Raw genomic sequence first — 22,067 nt, forward strand, 5'->3', positions numbered from 1 at the left:
GGCATCAACAATCCATCAATCCAGCTGGCAGCCTGCCTGTAATCCCCCTCCAGGTCTCGTAGCAGTAGCAGGTGGCACTTGTGTGTTGTGTTCAAACGACTGAGGTTGTACTGTGGATTTAAAGATTCTAATTCTTCTGATGAATTGTGTAAATATCAGTGTGTTAACATACAACAGCATTTAATTTTTACTTATTTTTTTTCTAATTACACACATGTATATTAATGGAATGCTGTTATGGTTGCAAGGTTAATCACTCAAAAGATACGAGAAGGTGATGTTAAGTTAATCTATGTGTCCTTAATTTTGTCCTTTCGTGCACGCCATTTTGACACAAACACATTCTACTGGTTGTTTAGCTTTCCAAGATTATTTAATGTACATCAGATGCACTTAAAAAACATTTCACTAGACTTCTGTTGACCTTAGCTTTCAATAGTTGATGCTTCTGAAGATTGGAAAGCAAATCTGTCTGTAAAGTCAGGTAATTATGCAGGCTGCCTAGCTAATTACTTCCGGTGTTCCCTTGCATCTTAGGTCTTGACCTTGCAGCATTAATATTTTTGTCATAATTGACGTTTTGTATGTTTATTTTTTAAAAGGATCAAATCAAAACCATTATTCATTTTTGGAATATTGTCTCTGGGAACATAAAACACATTTCTATAACATAATTTTATTGTGCAGTGTGTATTTTACATTAACACATTTCTGCAATCTAAAATTACTACTATATGTGTGTACTTCCCCATTTTGTAGAATGTAGCAATGGGAACTGACTATTTTTTGCTTTTCATTGTTGTCAAGCTTTTTGTTTGTATCACAGTTTTTAAAGAGAATCTGAAAGACTTTTGCAAAAGTGATTTAAATTTTTGACAGTACTTGTAAAATATTTACTATTGTTTATTTCATTCAGCTGCGTCTCATTAAGGAGAAGGCATGGTTAAGTAATTTTTTGCTTGCTTTAAAACCAGAGGATTTTAATCTGTGGAGTAGCTTGTACTAAAATGCACACACTTGTTGATTCTCTATCATATAGATCTTTCTCTTTTCAGTGTGTATATTGCTGGTTTTCCTGAGTATACACAACCAATGATCGATCATTTAGTTAACATGAAGATTAACCACTGGGATAGGTAAGTTCATAAAGTCTAATTACATTAACATCCAGGAATTGGCTTTTCTGCATGGGATGCTTGTGTTATTTAAAACAGAGTTTGTAACACTGTTTGACTGAGGGGAATAGGCAAGTAGTAGCTGACGTCATCCATGCCTTCTAGCATATTGTCACTTAAAATGTGCTTATGAATTTTGACCTCAATCTGTTAATAGATTAATAAAACACGTTTATATGGTATATAGTATATGTGAGTGGTAAACACCAGCACTATACAATTATCATAATTAAAGTAGATTTCATGCATGGAGATAGAGCTTAGTCATATTCAATGTTCATGAAGATTAAAACATGTACATATAACACAAATGAGATTATATCAGTGCTGATAATAGTTTGCATCACGAGAAATAATAATAGTTTACTGTAGTGTCCCTGCCAATGTATAGAACGAGCCCTCAGGTTCTACCATCCACACTTATGTTTTTCTTTGTCTCTTTCAGCAATAAGGTCTATTCATATAGCTAAAAGGTAGCTGTAGGCTGTCTCTTTGGCCCGTTGTTTTGTTTTGTTGGCTTTTTTTAAGGGGGGAAGGTTAGGATGGACAGAGAATACCACATCTGTTAATGTTGCTAGGGTCTTTATTCTGATTGTGGGCAGGAGGCCCTTCCTGACCTTGTTTTTTTTTAACACATTACTTCTACTAAATTGCTAACAAGAAAACTCCAAAAATGCTTTTTTACATCTTCAGTGTTATTCGAGAACTTGCAACTAAGGCTCTGCATAACCTTACTCCACGGGCTCCTGAATACATGGCAAATGTGGGTAGGTAACTCATAACAGGTTCTGCATAGAATCTGTTTTGTCTTGTCCAGTCTGACATCTTCAGAAGAATTTCTTTCTGATCGTTGTGTGTGTAATCAAATGTTTCTTGAATGAATTCACAGTCCTTTGCTCGGCCCACTCAAGGTGCCAAGGATGTACTAGCTGCTTTCTATTATGCCTGAAAGACAGCAGCTGAAACCCAGATTACAGATCTTACCTAGACTCCCTAGGGAGGGTCAGAAAGGTGACAGTGGCATGGAAGTGGCAGTTTACGTTGAAGTAAAATTCCATGAAGGTGGCTACAAGCCTCGTTTTCTCTACCGCTCAGCCAACCCAATGCCAATGTTTTTTATTTATGCCAAACAGGGAAGCTAGGTTGTATGCACAAAATTTCTAGGTGTGGTTTAGCATGTGTTGTCAGAATTTACTTGTGTTTTTAAAACTTGTTTCTCACATAATGATGAGAATATATTGGCCTGACTTTCCAGAAATGGTTTTCCAATGTTATTTCTAGGCTGACATGTTTACATTTAGAACTACGATCTGTCAGTATGCTCTGTTTAAAAAAATAATTATTTAATCTCTTTCAGTTTTGCCAAGACTGCTACCTTTATCAGTGGGCACAGATCTGCACACACGCCATGGGGCAATTCTTGCCTGTGCTGAGATCACCCATGCACTGTGTAAACTAGCCGAAGAGAATAATAGGTATAAATGCTAGATTATCTTGACTATAAATTTTCCTTTCATGTCTGATATAGTGAAAGCTTCCTCAGTATAATTATGGAAATCCCATCTTACTAAACGTCTCTTCCATTGAATTTTTGTATGGTTATCAAGCCTTCACATTTTATTTGGTGATGTTACGTTTAAGTCTAAAATCATCTTGGAAAGTGAGATCGTTTATTGCCTTACTTGGAGAATTCAAAGATAGTGTTTCAGTACAGATTAACCCATCCCTGCACTACCAGCCCTTCACCAGAAGTATTTTGGCTTCCTGGTGAGGGAACAGTCTTTCATCTTCAGCATTAGAGAAGCAGCTTGTTGATTTGGATTGATTTAAATAGCACTGTTGAATGGAAGGGATGTGTATATACACACACACACGAATTATAGTTAAGAGATATACCCAGAATAATTGACAAAATTATTTGGCAGTGTCTTTGCCTTAGTGTTGTAAAGAAATGAGTTTACTTTCTTTCACATTAATCATTTATGAAAAATGTTTGGAAGTCATTATTGCAGAACTAGAATTTAGAATCTACATTAGTGGTAGAATTTTATACTAGCTTGACTTAAATAGGGATGAGCAGGTGTTTAAGATCAAGGCAGTGGATGATAAGACCCCAAAATACAAACTTTACTGAAAATAAATACAGTTCTGCAACAGTCACAGATATGTATATATATATATATATATATATATATATATATATTATAATGGACTTTCTGGGTCCTTTTTCAAAAGTTGGATAATTACTGTGACTAACCTTTTTTTATTTTACTTCTGAAAACATTCTAATGCATTCATACAAATATATCTAGAAGGGTGACATTTAATAAATGCAATGTCATTGTACGAGCTATATATACTGAGTGGAATTCAGATGAAAGGTATGAAGTGTATACTTTTTTTATGACTTTGGTGAGAAATATTTCTCAGTAGTGTCTAACAAAAGAGTTTGTGTTAATCTTAAGAGTTGCCTTTTCAAGTAACATATTTTGTGCATGTGAATAAAGTTGAAAAGTTAGCAAAAAAAGATGTAGAGCATTTTTAGTAGTGGGAAATGCTTGATATTAATGGAAAAAATATAGAAGTGGTGGAGTACAACTGAAATGAGAATAGCTATTTGTGTATATTGTAGTATTATTAATAAATGACTTTTTAAAAATCTTTTAATTATGTTTGCTACGTAGTAAGGAAAGAATTTACTGGTATGTTTACTGAACTCGTTAAAATTAAATACTGAATATTTCTGTTGAGAATAGTGTGGGAGTCAAATGATTGTTTTTCTATTTAAAATACAATAAGTCATGGAAGAAGAGTAACTTGTAGCATGATTAAGAAATTAATCTCTTAAATCTCTTAAAAATTTTGTATACCTTTACAGATCTGTAACATATTATTTCAATGAAAAATCATTGGAGGGACTGAAGCAAATCCATCAAGAGGTTTGTAGGAAGTATAAATGTATCTTGTAACGTGGTATGTTGTATTATTTTTAAACAAACATTTGTAATTAGGACAGTTGTTGTTCTCCACCCTTCTTTTCCACTTGCCAAAATTAAATAATCTCCCAAATATGAATTTGGACACATTATAGGAGATTCTTTGGTAAGTGTTGTGGACCATGTCTCTTACTTCACAATAATTTTGTATTTGGTCCCTTTCTGTCCTGCCAGCTTCTTAGCTAAGGCACTTACTCTATCAGTTACACTTTTGAAATATTGCCTGGTGTTTTGTGTTTTTTTATTCCCTTCCTTTCTATACATACTGATCGGCCTTGCAGATAGATGGTATGGCTGTTCCCTTAATGTGACTATGCTCAGGAGAAATCTACTCAGTCTATTTGTTCTCTGTCCTTTATATTCTGTTTTTGGGGTTGGTTTTGCTTGTTTGGTTTTTATAGCATAGTTTCAGTGCTAAACCCTTGCATCTGTAATTTACCTGTTTATGGACTTCAAAAGTCACATTCTGGATTTCAGCTGATGCATTGTCTTTATCTAGGATGTCTTCATGATAGGACAAATGAAGTCTTGTCCTGCTCATAAAAATTTAAAACACTTATACAAAGATAATTTGCTGAACTTGTCCCTTTAATCTTAAATAATGTATATTGTTGGTTTTTAATTCTGGTTCCCATTTCTTCACCTTGTGGAACAGACAGTTCTTCAGCATTCAGGCTCCTGCTCTTTTTTGCAGTATCTGTAGTCCCTCAGTCTCAGTTCTGACTGACTAAAGCTGTCAGGCTTCACCAGTTACCCATTAGGCTTTAAGTATGTTGGTGCTTTTTAAAGTCTGTGCTGCTGCTACAAGTTGAAAAGGCATCTTTGTCCTTGTTTAACTTTCTTGTGTTGAAATGCCTGTAAGCTTAATCAGCACTATCTGTTCTGTTACAGTGGCCTTAATTTGTTATGATATTTTCCAATTTCTGCTCTTGTCTGTTTATAATTAATCTGCAAAGTTTTTATGTAAGCTCGTTCTTTTTAAGAAATCTATTCTTTCAGGTTTTACTACAGCTAAATTTGATAATCTCTGATTTTTAAAGATGATATACTGTAATGTTGACAATGAGATAATGCAGTTACAATTGAACTTTTTTTTTTTCTGTTCAATCTGTAGCTAACAGATACTCTTGAGTTTTTAGTCAACACAGTATATGGTTATTTTAAAAGGGCCAAATGTGGAAAGCAAATGTATTTTAAAAAGCAGAACAAGCTTGCGGAGTATGTGCAGGAGCTGCTAGGATTTGAAATGAAGAAACCTAGTGCTTTAGGAATGTGTTAAATGGGTTTCCTTTGAATGTAAATTTCGGTCGGATATACTCTCGATGTGTCATTGGAAATAGTATCATAAAACTGTGTACTTTAAAAATATTTTTACTTTGATTTTTAATTTTAAAGTAATTCCAAGTGCTGTGTAGCACACAGTGCATAGACATTGCATGTGAAGACAAAAAATGAAAACACTTATTTCAAGAGAACTTTCTTAATACTGGTGTGTTTTTTCCTCAGCTTTGCGGTCGACAGTTGTACAGGTAAGAAAATAGACTAACAAATTTATTTTCTGTACTGGAAAGTATCAGTAGAAATAATGAGAAAAGTAGCATGTAGGGGCTTTTTTGGTTTGTACAAATTAGTTATACATACCATAGACTGCCAGGCTAGCACAGTTCATCAGAATGTGAGCGCGTGCATTCTTTTGGCTTTGTCTACCTATTACGGAGACCAAGGCCATTTTAAAATGGTTGTGGTGTTAGAGAGTGCAACTTGCAGGCATGTTAGACTAATGGGAAAGTGGTAAGTACTGGTCGTAATGTTGTGACAGAGATGGTTAAAGAAGGGAAAGAACGAGGAACGGAATATGTTCACTAATTCATGGCTTCAGCAGTATGTAAAGGATTTCTTTCCTGTTATTCACCTGTCCTATAAGTACTTGTGCGGTTCAAATAGCTCTGCAGAAATAACCTTTCAGTACAAATTTACTGTCTTTTTTTTTTTTAAAGGACCTGTAGCTAAATTCTAGAAGTACTTTCTCCATGCTGCATAATGAGTATTAGAAAAGATTCAATACAATTTTTTAATTCTTGAGCCAAAGAAAATGAAAATGAGTTTTCACTGAGTTGTTCTTCATTTGCTATTTATTGAAGCTTCCAGGAACTAAAAGGAGCTTGCCTAAGTAACAGTTAAGTAAATGTGAATTAAAACTGGTATGTGACTTCAGGGTTTGTTCCTAAATTTAAGGAAATCAAAACATAATTAATGACTTGTATTCCATAATGATTGTATATGTGAATGAGTTTTTTTCTTTAACTGACAAATGGTGTGGGCTTTTAGGCAGTTATCTAGTTCACGTCTTTGCACATGATGTATCTGGAAACCGTAGAATCTTAAGTAGGTTTTTTTTGTGTGTGTGTAATTATAATTTATGCTTTAAATAATTTTATGTAAGATTTTGTATCCTCAATATTCCTGAAAAAAAATATTAACGTTTGCTTTTTGAGGGGTGTATGTACTGATGTGAAACTTCCATTCCAAGGTTAGCTTGCACTGGAGGATACTTTTAATGCTGATACTGTATATTAGTGTCTTTGTGGGTGGCTGTCTTGGCTCCCATAAATTCTTTAATGTCAGGGTGGAGCTTGGGTGTAATTTGTTTTTGTCATAATGTGCACTTCTTGCACTTAATGGTATTTATAAGATGCCTACAGAAATGTTTTCATCCTAGATAAGACTTCTAATTCAACTCCAAGCAAAATTGATTCATTGCTGTTTACTCTAATACTTAGGCAGAGACAGAGATGTCTACTGTAATCCATATTTTACAATATTGGTATGCATAAAATGTTTTAAAATTGGACAAGAAAAGTAAACTAGGTTATAAAAACAAAACAGCAATTTGAGTATTGCTAGGCAAGCATTTAGTGAAACAAGCCAAACTTGTTTTGTGATGAGTAATTGTTGCACATAATATTCCAAAGATTTCCATTTGAGAAATTGCTACCGGGAATTTTCAGTGTAATAATGTCTTGAAGGAATGTTGAAAACCCATGTGTTTTATTTGTGTTTCTAGTTTTTAAACTCCTGAAATGAAAAACGTCTGGTCACATGTCTCAACTGATTGTTAGATATTTCACTTTCACTTCTGTCAAAAAAACAGCTATCTTCTTCTGTACTAAATTGATTTTATTGTGTTGATCAAGCTGTTTTCATAACCTACTTTGGCCTATGAGAAAGAAAAGGAAGTAAACTGTAGAAGTTCTGTTATTTTTATGGAAGTTGTAATTTACACGTTTTGAACTGCAAAATGGGCCGTGATGACCTTAATTGCCTAACTCTTAGGATTTCGCTGAATATCGAAGTAACTCAAGCCAAAAAAAAGTTAACGCCACAGTGCTGCAATGGAAACCTTTATGTAACTATCCATCTTACTTTGTTTAGCAGCTCTGGTAATGTCTTTAACCTGCTTTGGAACCATGTCCATGAATTATCCTTCAGACAGGACACAGGCAAAGCTTTGAGTTTCCCTGCACAGCCTCTCAATTTTGAGAACATTTGAAGTAATCAAATTTGTTTATGCTAATTGTAGAAACTCCTGTCTTCTACTTTAGTAACATCTTTGAAAAATATCAGTGTCTTTTTGTCTTCCTGTATAAGAGCTTCCCTGGACCTAACATAGTATACTGAAAAAGAAGAAAGCAAGTCCAGGCACATCCAGCATGTACTTCCTTTCATTAGTTCTGTTTCTGACACATTTGATGCACTGGTTTGTCTTGAGGAGCTGGTTGGTTTAAGCATTTGCATATGCACTTCCAGCTGAGTATTGCCTGATTTTCTGTATTAAATGGTCACTAATTATAGCAAGTTGAGTGAAGCCATGCAAAACATACCACTTCAACAGAGTGTTTGTCAGTTTTGTGCTTTATGGGCTATATTATGGAGTTATTTTTTATTTTTTTTTTTAAAAAAAGCTCATCTTATTTGCTTTAAGCATTACTTTTCTAGATAAAAACTTGACACAAAAACATGTGGCATGTGTTGTCAAAAACTGTCTTACTTGGGATAGGAAATCAGTCTGCCAGTTTGAACAGTTAATGGTCAGCCTGATTTTGTATACCACTACTTCCATTAAGCCAGCATTGAACCTTTTTTGTAGTGCGTATACTTCTGTAATGCATCTAAGACCTTGTGCTAGTTTTCAGCATTGAAAAATCCTCAAGAAAATTCTATTTTTTTTTTAACTATTGTTCAGATTCTTTAAAATGTGTCATCTGATATAGGATTCTTGACTGTGCATTCACCTGAATAATGTTCAGGACTTTGTTTCCTTTCTTGTAGCCAGTTCTGAGTCTGGTAATACAGGTCTTAATGCACAGAGTTGGGTAACGAGATAATTTAGGAATGGATATGGAAGTGCTACAGACACAGACTGCACTTCTTCCAGGTGGTTGCATGGCACTTCTGTATTTCAGCAAATGTTCTTTTCCTGGGCCTTCAGGGTTCCCATCAGAGAATACGACAGGAAGCACAGTGTTTGGTAGCAACACCCACACGGGATGATTCAGTTGGTGCAATGTGCTGCATGCTGAGTTTTGCTCTGATCTCATTCTTTTAACATATGAAGAGATGGGCTGCAGGTATTACAGTCAGCTATGTCAGAGGAGTGATTTTCGTGGACAGCCATCTTCAGAGTTTCAACCGTTCCAAAAGAACGGTTGAAGGTAGCCTGTAGGTGTTGACAAGTACTAGGCAAAAGACAAACTTTTCTTATTTCAAAGACCCTTACGTTTGCAGCAAATCTTGATGGTTTCAGGGCAATGTGTTTCTTGGCAGTCATTTATGTAAAAAAGCTTTTTAGGCATATAAACTGAACCAGCAAATAATTCCAGCCTTACAACAAAGTTCATCTTAAAAATAATTTCAAGTTTGAATTATTTTTTGCATCTAGTAACATGGTGGTTCTAGGAGTTTGTGCTCTAGATACCGTTGCAAAAAATAAAATGATTACTTACAACTGCTTTTTTCTTTGTTTGTTTTTAACTGACACGTGGCTGCTGATGCTATGCTTTATACTCAGGCCAGCTTTAAAGGTTTGAATGGAGCAATGAAATATTTCAGATTGGGAAGGAAGGTCGTGTAAAAAGGAACTAACAGATGTTTACTGCTATTTGCTGGATGATCCACTGCTCAGCTTTTTTTTTTTTTTTTTTTTTTTTTTTTTTTTTCCAAAATAACACTTTGTACTGTATAGTTTCATGTACTTGAAAAAGCTGTGAGGTGAAATTCTTTTGCCTCTAACTGAAGGCACTGGGCAAACTCTTATTCCATAGAGCCAGGATTTCACATGCAGTATTATAGTGTTAGAATACTATAAAAAATGTATGCCCAGCATATGAACTTACAGTAACCTAAAAATAGGTGTTTCTAAGGTTTGTATTGTTTAATTTCTGCATCTGTAGGGGATGACAATAGCAGCTTTATTACGCACATGGATTTTTATTTATTTATCTGTGCTTAAGGGTATCACTTGCTGCCTCTGTGTACCTTGTTATATAGATATTTTGTACTTTCAAAGGCCTGTAAATTTATAAACTGGGCCTTTAAGATAGCTGAATTCTGTGTGGGACAAATTGTTCCCATGGAAAATAATCAGTTACTATTCATATGGAGATGAAAATATTTCAGCAAGCGTTCTTAGCTTTCTGGGAATTATTTGCAATTGAATCACCTCTGATATTCCAGTAATCTTAATTTCAGATTCAGATGTTTATGAAAACATGGACGTTATTCATTCCAAACTCCTTCAATTAATGCTGTTTTTATAATCTTGAAGAGGAATTCTGAACTTATCCTGAAAATCAAGTTTTAAATAAAATTAAAATCTACAACAGTTCCTTGAATTTGTATATGAATTGAAAACAGCACCGTTGATTCTGATTCGGGCTTGCATAATTTTACAATATATACTGGTATACGTAGTTCAGCAATCTTAATCCATTGGCTCTACAAGGGATTCTGTATTTTGATTGTTTTCCATGACTTGATTGTAATGAATTCCAAAATGTTTCTAGTGGAGAGGCATTGCTGTGGAACTGCACATAGGAAGCAATGCTTAGGAGCTAATGGAACCTGGGCACCGCATCAGTCAATTTACAAGTTGAATTAGTAATTAAACCATGAAACAGGTACATCTAAGAATATGATGTAACTTGTGGATGTGCCTGTGGAATAAAAAAAGAGAGAATACTTGACTGTACAGCAAAATTCAGAATCTCTGAATTAGGTAGATCTCTATCTTTTTAATTTAGTGAAATACTACAGAGCAAGATAAAGTTAATAGAGAGATGCACATCATGTTTGACAAAGTAAACACTGACTGGGGAAAGATCTAGGGTTATGGCTGAATTCTCAGTTCTAAAAGCAAAATAAATGTGAGTTGTAGAAAAGGAAACAAAAATAGATATGTTGACAGCCATACTGTGCTGTGTAGACAGGACATGACTTGAAAAGTTTTGCAGAGAAGAACACACAGGATCACAGTGCCTTCGAAGATAATTTGATTATAGTTTCTGTGTTACGTGGAAATCTTCCTGTGCAAGGCTGTGTCATCGTTCTTCGTTCTTCCACAGGGACAACAACCCTCAGTGAAGCTCTAAACTCTGAAATTAAATTAAGCTGATGTAATACCAAAGGAAGGGATAGCTGTCAAATTATTAGCATAAGAGTAGCTTTGAGTGGCCTGACTTCCTTATTGGCAGCCTGTAGAAGTGGAGAAGAGCAGCCTTTATGACTCAGTTCTTGCTTTGTAGTTAGAACAGAAGTCCATATCTGAATCCTTGCATCAGCAGACTCTGTTGCACACCAAACAAGCTTACAAGATGATTATTTTATACTCATTTACAGCAAGACAACAGACAAAAGGCAAGGAATGGGTGAGGTACAAAATAAGGGAAAAGAAACACTGAAGAGGAAGCAAGCCGTACCACATCATTCTTCTGTTTTTTTGCCACTGTATCACCTCATTAGATCACTTCTTTGTTTTCTAATATAAATTTTTTAGAAGTTGGAGAGCAGACAGCATGGCAGGAAGGTGGGATAGATAATACAAAGAACCTGTCGCCATGGGGATGTGGAATCTGTGTTTTCTTTCAATGGTGATAAACTGAGTTGTAGATTATTGCACAAAGCTTAATGTATTGATTGTCAAAAGCAAAGTAGTGATTGATGTAATAATATTTTTGTGTAATAATATTTTTGATTGATGTGATAATGTATTGATTGTCAAAAGCAAAGTTTTTCAATTAAAGGAACTGCTGATCCATGGCAAATGAGAATATTGTGGAGTTGGCAGCTCTGCATTACCTGAAAAAACAATGAAAATGTTGAGCAGCCAGAAAGCCAAGTGCATGTAACAGGAGGCACCTACTTGTATGGAATGGAAAAACTTGTTTAAAATGTTTAGGCTTTTGAAGCTCATATAAAAGGATAAATTGGAGAACAAAGTTATAATAGTTGTTAGGGTTGCTAGGTTTGCCTTCTGAGCACAGCTACTAATTTTATTGTGGGGAGGTTGGAGGGAAGAAAAGGGTTCTATAAAAAAAAAAATAATAATATAAACAAAAAGCCTTTGTTGTTCCTCCCCCTTGCTGGGAGTTTCTGCCAGAGCAGGGCCGTACAAACAGGTGATTAAGGGTTTGGCACACCTCAGGGAGGAAATGTTCTAGCAGAAGTGAAGGGAGACAAGAATGAGGAGGCAAGGGAGGAAATATCCGAAGGAAGGGCAGGGGTCAAAGGTTCAGAAAATGGGAAAATGCTGCGACAGAGAGTGACACTGAGCAGAACAACTCCGAGCAATGCTCACAGTGCCTTGGGGATATCCGGGGAACCAGCAGACATTGTTCAGTGGTGCAAGGAGACAAGTCTCTGCCCAGAGACGTGAAAGGCTGCAGAATGGAAACAGGCCCTGCAATTTCCAAGATGCTTCTCCCTCTCTGCTTTCTCTTAATGGTGTTAAACTTTCTTTTAACCTGGTGCCGTCAGTGGCCTGGTTAATGTTCAGACAGGAGACTGGACTAGATAGGCCTCAGGTCTGAGCTGGTAAGGCCGTTCTTAGGTAACACACATTCTTTCCAGGAAAGTCTTAAACATCTTAAGCCACTTATTTCTTTCTCCTTTCTGATGTGTTGGATTTTTTTTGTACCACCTTTCTTGTGGTGAAGAATGCAAAATCAGCTCTGAGAGGTCTTTAGCACAGAGGAGGAGGGTGAAGAGAGAAGGTTGAGAAACTTTGTAAGGAAAGTGAACCAGTTAATGTTTGTGAAAATGGGAACTGGTAAGTGAAGTTTCCAGAGGTAAAGGTTTTGTTAAAACATTGCATGTGATTGCCTTTCAGTTGTGCAAGTCAGAAGCTCACAGAAGCTGTAGGACTGAAAAATCCTGTGGCAAGTTCTGCAGGTTTCTAATGCTTCTAAGGCGAGTAAAAAGAAAAGAATGAACCTGACAGTCTCTTATTATCCACATTAATATTAGAAAGATTGGGTCTGCATTCCTTGGAAGAAGAAAGTTAAGTATTCAGGAAGGTTTTGTATAAATCATGCTGAGGTCAAGAAAACAGTTAATTTAAAAAGAAGTATTTTAGCATTGGTCAGGTACAAAAGATGAAGGTACTTTGTGAGCTGCTTTCATTCTAAAATGGTTGAGTCTTATTTTCGCATTAGGCAGTGCACTTGGGTTGCTTGTGATGGGTTATGCTCTGATGCCTCTGTTTCTGCTTTGCAGGGGTTTAGGTGGAGAACTGATGAGACCAGCTGGTAAGTATCACAGCTGGGGTGTGAAGGCAGAATTTGCAATAATGAATTCTTCTGTTTACTTTTTTTCAGTTTGTTTTATATACATTGCACTGAATGCATAAACAGAGCATGCACAGTAGTTAAAAATACAAAGTTTGAAAGCTAATGCACAGTCAGGTATGCAAGAATGTTGTTTGCCAGCACATTTGTGAATTACCGTGTTTGTGTATGAGTTGAAGGTAGTTCTTGGTTTTATGTCACACACTCTTTGCACAGAACTAACTTTCTTCAGGGCCGAATTGGCTTCCTTCCCTCGGATACTCCAGTTCCTATCCAGAAGAGATGTGATCTCTCCACTAAGGCAGATGTGATCATGTAACTAATCAATTATCATAATATGACTGTGTGCAAAGGTCAAGAATAAAGACCATATAAACAACAGTTCATGAAAAGGATTGTGTTACATAAATGATGGTGAGTTCATGTGGATTTCGATGACCATTATGTACTGAAACACTGTAAAAAGTAAGGGCATTGCAGGAAAGAGGTAGCCTGGGTATCCAGAAAATGATGTCAAACTTAGTTTCCTGTTCATAGGTTGAATAAAAGAAACGCTGGATAGCAGATTCTGCCTTTGGATGACTTAATTCACATCTTCGAAGTTAGTGGGTAAAGAAGCTTCAGTACCAAATCAGAAAGGCAGTCGAATAGGAGGGGTAGAGGGGCAAAGGGACAAAGGGATCTTTGCATCTTTGAATAAGTTTACAGACCTGACACGATAACACAGGCTGAAAGAATAGTTATTTACACCTACTGTTTTTTTTTTTTATTATGTCTTTTAGCTCTTAAACAACTGAATATTTCACAGTATTTGAGAAGTAAAAAAGGCAGTGTTTTGGCATGATACAGCCGTGTAGGTGGAATAAGGGAAGAATTAAAAATGTTCCACAAATTGCATGCATGTCTAATGAAGATGATGGTCTTAACCACAATAGAGCATAAAAGAAGCACAGAGAACTGAAGAGGAACCCTAAGAGACTTGGGTTTAGTCACATTGTACTTAATCTGTCTGTGAATAAATATCAGAACAAAGAAGCTGACATGCAATATTGAATGGAGTCGGAGCATGAGGAGTCTGTGAGACATTACCATAGTGAGGACTGAATTGGAGAGTAGGTTTGGAGCCCAGTAAGTTGGTTATAAATGAAGATGGTGGTGAACAGTGTACAGAGCCTGGAGTAAGATTCAAAGATAAAGCTGTGGGAGGAAAGCAAAACAAGAAGGTGGCATTATATAGTAGCTTGTTCTGTCCTCTCCACCAACTCTAAAGCAGTCAGATTCTATACTGATGCGTGTTATATTTTAACTGATCACCAGTAGGTGAGTGATAGTGTGCTGAGCACTGAGTTCTCATTTGAGCATTGCTGTTGATCTGCTGCATAACAGTTTGCAATATTTTCTGTGTTAATCTTTATTCCCCCAAATGCGTTTGAAACACGCACACAAAAAAATACTATTCTGTAAATGTTTTTTATAAGTTCAGAACTCATTTAAGTGTACAGATATGAAATAATAAAGCAATGTTAGTTATTACATCATTTTCTCGTATTCTGAATATCAAAGGAAAGAAAGCTCCATCCAGTTAGGTAGCTCCTAGCTCTGTGTAGTAAACAGATCACTGCTTCGCTCTGTGAAGGTTTAAAAATGCTGCTAAGTAGGAAAAACGTTCACATTTTATAATGATCTTTGTGTGTCTTTTTTCTTTTTTTCTTTTTTGTTTGTTTGTTTGTTTTTAGTGGTTGTAGTATTAAAACTGTCCAATTTGTAGTGTTGTAGTTAGTAAGCCATTGCCATTTACAAACTGGTGTAGGAACACAAGGCTGACCAATGGGTACCTGAAATGGCTGAGGGGAAAGAATCCATACCAGCAAGCACTGCCTTTGCATGAATGATGGTACTCATGTCAAAGAGCAATTGCTGCATGGTAGCTATTTTGTATGTAAGAATCTCCAGTATGATTTCTTTTCAGTTTCTTCTTTCACATATCTTGGACTTTTCTTTGCAAATTTTCTTCAATTTAATATTACTGCGTATGTAACTCGATGTGCCTGTATCTTCAAAGTAGCTGGAACTTGTCATTTTCTTTGTATTTATCTGTTTGTCAAATTTATTTTCTTACAGTCTGCACTTTAATTGAAAAGTTGTCACTATCAAAAATGCCATTTAGAGGAGATCCAATAATTGGTATGTGGTATTTTAAATAACCTTTCCTTATCTCAGTAGTTATTCATCATGCTATAATACATCAGTGAACTGTGTTTTTCAAAGGAGCAATGAGGATCAGCAAAGTTGGGTGGCCTAACAAATATCAAAATTTCAAAAAGATACACAAATACTGCAACCAATGGTAATATTAGTAGATTTGTTTGCAATTTTTTTTCCTATTAAGTTTTCAGTATGACCAGAATCAATGTTTGCACTGTGTACTTTGTAAAACAAACCAGAGTAGCTGTAGTGGCTAAGAGTCACAACCTCGTTTATTTTGGAAAACCAAGGAAATAAGTAAATATGTATAATTGCTGGTCTTTGCAGAATAGGAGAGAAAATGTTGAAGTTTAGAAAGGAAGGAAGATAACACTGTGTATATTCCTTACTGTTTCAGGCGGCTGGCAGTGGTTAATAAATGACAGTCTAAGAAGTCTCCCTCTTGTTTCAAGCACCGCTCGACAGCATATAAAGGTACAGTAGTTCTTCCTTCTCTAAAATTCAAAGGGGCCTTTTTGTTTAATGCTTGAATATTTACCACAAAGGTTGTTCTTGTGTGCGTGTTTAAACAAATTGACAGTCACTGGCATTGATAATGGGCTGGCAGTGAGGAGTCACTGATGGTTGCTTGAAGCTGCTTGCTGTCTGCCATATGATTACATTGATACGGTATTTTTCTTCTGCTTTATATAGAATAATTTTGTATAATTTTGGTTTGTCTTGTATATTGCTACAATTATAATTCATGTGGTTGTTAGGCTGTCCAATGCCATTTTTATATAAATATGAAGTTTTTAAATCTTAGACTTCCTTTCTCAAAATGTATACCATGGATCAAATGTCTATTTTAGCCACTGTCTATAATATTAAAGAAATCTTCTGAAATATGCGTGTCTGTAATACGTGTAAGATATGTTGATTGTAGTACTTCTGAATGGTTTCAGAGAACTTTTGTGAGAAGAAAAAAGCATCTCTGGATAGTGCCCTCAGGCCTGATATACCAAGGGAGTGTTACAGTGGGAAAATCTGTGTGAATCAACAAGTTACTTGGGACAGTGTGCCTAAATTTTCCATTGAACAAATCCTTTTAATATGCTCTTGAGCTACTCTAATTCTGAATTTTAAATCCATTGATGGATATATTTCATGCTTGTTTATGTACGTGGTCTTAACAACTCCAGTTATTTGCCTTAATTTTCCTGAGTAATAATATGTATGCTTACTATGTAAGCACTCTTAAAGGTTCTTCTAAATTAAAAAGATAACTTTAATCTGCCCTTTTATAGCTGTCACAGAGACTATTAGAATATAGCATGATTTGTTCATTTTGTTAATTTCTTAAAATAAGATACAACGTCACTGCAGGTATTTGGTAGCTCATTTTTAAAAGCTTCCTCAGAAGATAGAGTACACTAGAATGTATCCAAATCACTGAAAAAAAATTAAAAGATTAAATTTGAATTCTTGGACTATTCTTTTGGTATTTGCAATTTGTTCAAAGAATTGTATGTCTTATAACTGGAACTTCTAAATCTTGCTTAGGAAAATTCATTATAGACTGTAGAGAATTTTGACGTGTTTGGTTAACATTAATTAACATTAATCAAAGTGTGTTCAGTGAATGTCAATTCTCAGTTATTTCAATATATATATTTTAGAGATAAACAATTTTAAAGGCAGTGCGTGAGACATTGAAAAGTCATCTTTTTTTCTAACATAAAGTACACTCTTGTAATATAACTTCATGCCTTTAAGGTGAAAACTGTTCTCTTTAGAAAGTGAGGGACCTACAGTAATTAGACAATTCTCTGTATTTTGCTGGTATAATGTCTGTGGTAGTTGAAATATTATTTAGATGAATGCTGTTCTCTTTCAAGTCCTTGATTTTACATAGAGAATGAGTCTGAGGTGTCTTTGAGAACAGAATTAAGAAGCTGTAGAGGACTCCTGTGTATATCATTTAAGATTTCTTGTATTCCAAGAATATGGATATTAATAAGTATCATTGCTATTAATATGTAAAATGGCAAAGTAAATGGCAGTAGCTGAAGGGAATAATTTTTTTTTTAATCTACTCTCTTTCTTCTTAACCTTTTAACTCTAAGCACAGTTATCATAAAGTATGTTAATATAGTAAATGCATTAAGTTCACAATTTTGCCTTTGTTACAGGAATCTGCAGTCTCTGCACTTGCTGCATTGTGTAATGAGTATTACATCAATGAAAAGGGAGAAGCTGATCCAGCTCTACAGGGTAATAATGATTCATATTTACAGCAGAGGTAGAAAAAACTGGGCTGGACCTAACTTGCACTTTGGAGGTATTGGATGAAATGGGGGTGGGGAGAGCATCGGTAATTTTAAAGGACCTTCAAATGCTTCAGGAAAGAATGATAAAACCAACTGAATGTCTACAAGATGCCTCAGGGTTTTGCTTGTTTTAGACTGGAGGTGAACATGAGTGCTTTTCTATTTCCTGCTGTGAAACAGAGAACATAGACAATGGATGGGGTCAAGTGCACCCTCAGCAAGTTTGCAACTGACACCAAGCTGAGTGGTGCAGTTGATACACAGAAGGAAGGGATGCCATCCCAAGGGACCTGGACAAGCTTGAGAAGTGAGCCTATGTGAACCTAATGACATTCAGCAAGGCCGAGTGCCGGGTGCTGCACCTGCGTTGGGGCAGAGCTAAGAAGAGAAGGCTCACAAAGACACCCAGTTCTTCTAACTGTGCATGTGAAGGATGGGATTAGGATTTGGCTAAGTAGTACAGGAGTAGGCTTAAACTTTTTATGGGCATATGAATTGACACGTTTTTCATTCTGGTTTTCATGCACCTTGCTTTCTTTCAAGTATCAAATTGTATTGTGCCCATTAGAGACAGATCACTGGATTATATATATTAGTTTTAAGAATAACAGCACTTATGTTCTTGTGTTTTTAAGTATTACAGTGAAATTATATATACTTTACCAAACAATGGTTTATTTATTTATTTATTTATTTTTGCTATTCCTAAGTCATGTATCATGCCTAAGCCAGGTAACGGAATACCTTTTTATTTACTTCCATTATGGTAGTACTAAGAACGAGCTAGATACCTATCACATACAGAGTAACGTGCAATACATGCCCTAAAGAAGTTATGGCTGATATATGAAAGCAACCTATCTTGATTTTTAAATCTTTATATGTTGTTAAATCTCTATGTTCTTGTTTAGAAAACAACAACAACAAAAAAAAAAACAAAAACCTTTCCTTTATGCAGGTTTGGTGCCTGCTTGTTGTTTTTTTAAATCTATTTTGTTAGCAGCATAAACAGGTATAATGTAGTACAGAAGGAGATTTTTTAAAAAAAATCATGAAAAAGTAATGTTTGTAAAAAACATAACACTTTGGGCAGGAGGAGACAATGCTGCGTCAAAGAAGGCTAAAAGTAAGTTGAAATGTTAATGTAACACATTTTTACGTAAGTATGGAGTTTCAAGCTTCTGTAAAAGTGGAGCAGAAAATGCAGACGGATTTCAAAATCAAGAGGAAGAGAGGAAGAACATGCAATAGATGGTTACATCTGTTTTGATGCTATACTGTTGGATGCCTGTTAAACTTCATTTTTTTCTGTGTTAGCTTTTCATCTACTGTGCGTCTGGAAGAATCAGACTAGCCATATAGCCATGATAGTCTAGGGACATAATTGAAGTCAGATTTGTAGATGGAAGAAAATTTTTAATTTTTCACCGTCTCTTAATTTTCTGTCATTTTTCCTAAAATATCAGTCCTAAAGTTACATCAATTAAAGAGACAACAGTAGTAGTCTTACTGTCTAAGATCATCTTGCAGTCCAAGCAAGCATTGCGTCTTCCTGTGGCCTCAAGACTCTTACACTCCAGTGGTTTGGAAGTTTTTAAATAATAGATGTGCTTATATGAAGGTATTGCTAACCTCTGGACAGGGAACTGGTTTCCTGATGTGAGGAACTAGTTAAGGCCTGTCAATTGCGTAGGGATTAAAAAAAAAAAAGTCATGAGTTATGACTAAAGGGTAGTTTCTTATGGTAACTAATCTTTCTTCCTCTAGCAAATATTGCTCAATCATTTAAATCTTAGATGACAGTAAGCAATGGCAGAATTATGTAATCTTCATGGGATTTCTGATTCTTTTTATTTTTTCCCTTTTGAGGATAAAAAAGTACGTATTCAATAAAGCGATTAAGACCACCTTTCTCCTTTTTCCGTCAGAATTGTGTCCTCTGCAGCAGTCTTGGTTGTTCTTAGATTTTTTTCTTGAACTGTCTTGCTTTCCTTTGTGTTTCACAGAAGAGTTTAATATAGTAGCTGCGAAATCATGTAAAGGAAGTATATTGTCTGTTAAGTCAGTGATGAAGACTACAGTTGAAATACAGAGATTTTTTTTTTCATCCTCATTATCATCTTCATACCACTTTGTTGAGCATTCTTTTCCCATACATAGTTCGGTTTATTTTCATTCCTTTCCTCTGTGCTAGTGTTTGCAGAGCCATTGTCCCTATTTCATCACGTAGCAATTCAAAGACCCTGAGAATAGCATCTACTGCTTCCAAGCGGTCACTTCTTGAGACTTCTCCTGTAAAAAGTCCAACTTTTTTTTCTTTTGTTTCTCTATATAAAGTAACATGAATTTATCTCATTGCTTAGTATGATCTGTGTGTGTGTTTTTAAATCCTCAGTTCAAGAAAGACTTTTTTTGGGAGAACAGTTGAGTAACTGACCTTGACAAATCCATCCCAGACAAAAATTTCCTAATAGTGTTTGTCTGATCATGAAAAACGATTACCTATAAACATAATACAACCTGTTCCTCTGATTTTACACTGAAATTCATAGTTAGGCTTATTTAAAAAATTAAAATTTTTAAATAGAGAATTTTGTTTTTCTCTGAATGACTAGGGATAGTGTGCCTAAATATTGGACTTCATATTTAGAAAGTGAGAAATAAAAATAAGAATTTCTTCATGAAACAGTGAATGTCTTAAATTTTTATTATTATTTTTTTTCTGTAGGAAATTTAAGATATTCTGTATTTTAGTTCAATGAAGTATAAAATTTTCTAGCTTCTGTGTTTTTTTTTATTTTTTGGTTAGTAAAATATCTAATGATAATGATGTGGTAGTCGCTTTTCACTTTGCAATTGTATTTTTTGTAGATGAGCTGGTGACACGGTACATTTCAGGACTACAAAATACTGAGGAAATGATTCGTTGTGGCTTTTCACTAGCTCTTGGGGCTCTTCCAAGATTTCTGCTAAAGGGCAGGCTCCAACAGGTGAGAGAATGTGGTCGTTTTCATGACAAGAGGGCACAATGTATTTCAAATGAAACCTATGATCGTAATCAAATAAATAATAATGATCATAATTAAAGGTCTTTGTTAAAGAGTTTTGAGGATTGTAATATACAGTAACTCCAGAAAACCATGAGTTTAGCTTGTCGTAGATTCTAGTAATTAAAGTTTAGTCCTGCTTCAGTAGTGTTAATGGTAAAATCAGAGGCTGAATTATCCCTTTGCAATGGAACACTTGTCTGAAGGGAAAACTGAGGCATATTGACAAGTCATGGTGAGAAACCAAATAATATTGTGTGCTTGATTCTCTCATATATAATCCACCTCTAAGTGTAGGCCATTTATCATAAATAATATAATGGTTTTAAGTATCTTTTTTTTTTTCAGGTTTTGGAAGGTTTAAAAAAAGCTACCATAATTTCCCCTGAAGATGTGAGCTTTGCACAATCCAGAAGAGATGCCCTAATAGCAATTGCGAAGTATGTTTGTCATTTTTATTTTTATCTACTTTTAATTATTTCTCTAGATGTTTTCTACTTTTCATTCTGCTTTCTGATGCAAGCTCACACCGTAGTTCTTGAGATCAGTTACACTGTGACGTACTCATTTTTAGTGGGGAACTATGTGCCTCTCCATTGTTCAATATATCTTTGGTTCAGAGGATTACCACAAATCTAATGATGGAGTACAGACTCTGATGTTTTTTTCATTTTAAGTCAATTAGCCGAATACTAGAATATATTGCAAAGTTCACCTTTTTCATTGGCAGCAATTTAGTGAGCTTTAGGGAGAAGGAAGAATACTATTTTTTTCCACTCAATAAAAAAAATTGAATATTTTTAAAGAAGTTGTACTTTTTATCTTAAGACATATTTTTAGTATTGACATGCCACACTGTAGTTAATGTTAATAGTTTTATAGCATATACATTTTTAAACTGTTACAGTGAAGAAAAATCTCTTTCCTATGTTACCCATGCCTTCGGTTAAAAGAATTGGTAATGTCGAATTCAGTGCATGTAATATTAATCCTTTGCTCTTGTTTATTTCATTGTAATAAGAGTGTAGAAACTGACAGGCACAGTGAACATGCTCCTTTTCATAGTATTACAGACACACAAACAGTCTGCTTATCTGTTGAGTTTTTGGCATTATTTTTCTTTGTTTTTAAACCTGAACACTGATAAGAAATCCTCAAGTAGAATGCTGTAGACTCAGAAATATTCTGCATACTGTGTAATATTTGCTACAAACAACCAAAAAAGGTGCTTAGAATACTGTCTGTCCAGGGAAGTTTATTAAGCAACAGGACAAAGCTATGATCTTAATGTTTTCCCCTTGCTAGTGTTGTGGTGTTTATTTTTTCACTTCATTTTCTCTTTTTGAAGGGTTTGCCAAACAGTAGGTGTAAAGGGAGAAGGATCTCAGGAAGAATATGTCTGCAAAGACAATGTTACTCAGATTTATGCTACGCTACTTAATGGTGTGACTGACTACACCACAGACAGCCGAGGAGATGTTGGAGGATGGTAAGA

The 22,067-nt window shown here is 35.2% G+C and overlaps 1 protein-coding gene across 2 annotated transcripts in view; it reads left to right on the plus strand.

Annotated features, from left to right (window-relative positions):
- TBCD (tubulin folding cofactor D) overlaps positions 1-22,067 on the plus strand; it is a 128,944-nt gene that overhangs the window by 76,352 nt on the left and 30,525 nt on the right. For both annotated transcript variants that reach the window (XM_068655402.1, XM_068655403.1), the window contains exons 19-30: positions 1,056-1,136; positions 1,869-1,942; positions 2,533-2,650; positions 4,054-4,114; positions 5,678-5,700; positions 12,941-12,972; positions 15,133-15,195; positions 15,614-15,690; positions 17,388-17,469; positions 20,397-20,515; positions 20,921-21,012; positions 21,921-22,061. In XM_068655402.1, coding sequence (XP_068511503.1) covers positions 1,056-1,136; positions 1,869-1,942; positions 2,533-2,650; positions 4,054-4,114; positions 5,678-5,700; positions 12,941-12,972; positions 15,133-15,195; positions 15,614-15,690; positions 17,388-17,469; positions 20,397-20,515; positions 20,921-21,012; positions 21,921-22,061 — 963 coding nt within the window. The remainder of the gene's footprint in view (positions 1-1,055; positions 1,137-1,868; positions 1,943-2,532; positions 2,651-4,053; positions 4,115-5,677; positions 5,701-12,940; positions 12,973-15,132; positions 15,196-15,613; positions 15,691-17,387; positions 17,470-20,396; positions 20,516-20,920; positions 21,013-21,920; positions 22,062-22,067) is intronic.

Source organism: Anas acuta, chromosome 18 (assembly GCF_963932015.1).
Source record: "Anas acuta chromosome 18, bAnaAcu1.1, whole genome shotgun sequence".
NCBI classification, from domain to species: Eukaryota; Metazoa; Chordata; class Aves; order Anseriformes; family Anatidae; genus Anas; species Anas acuta.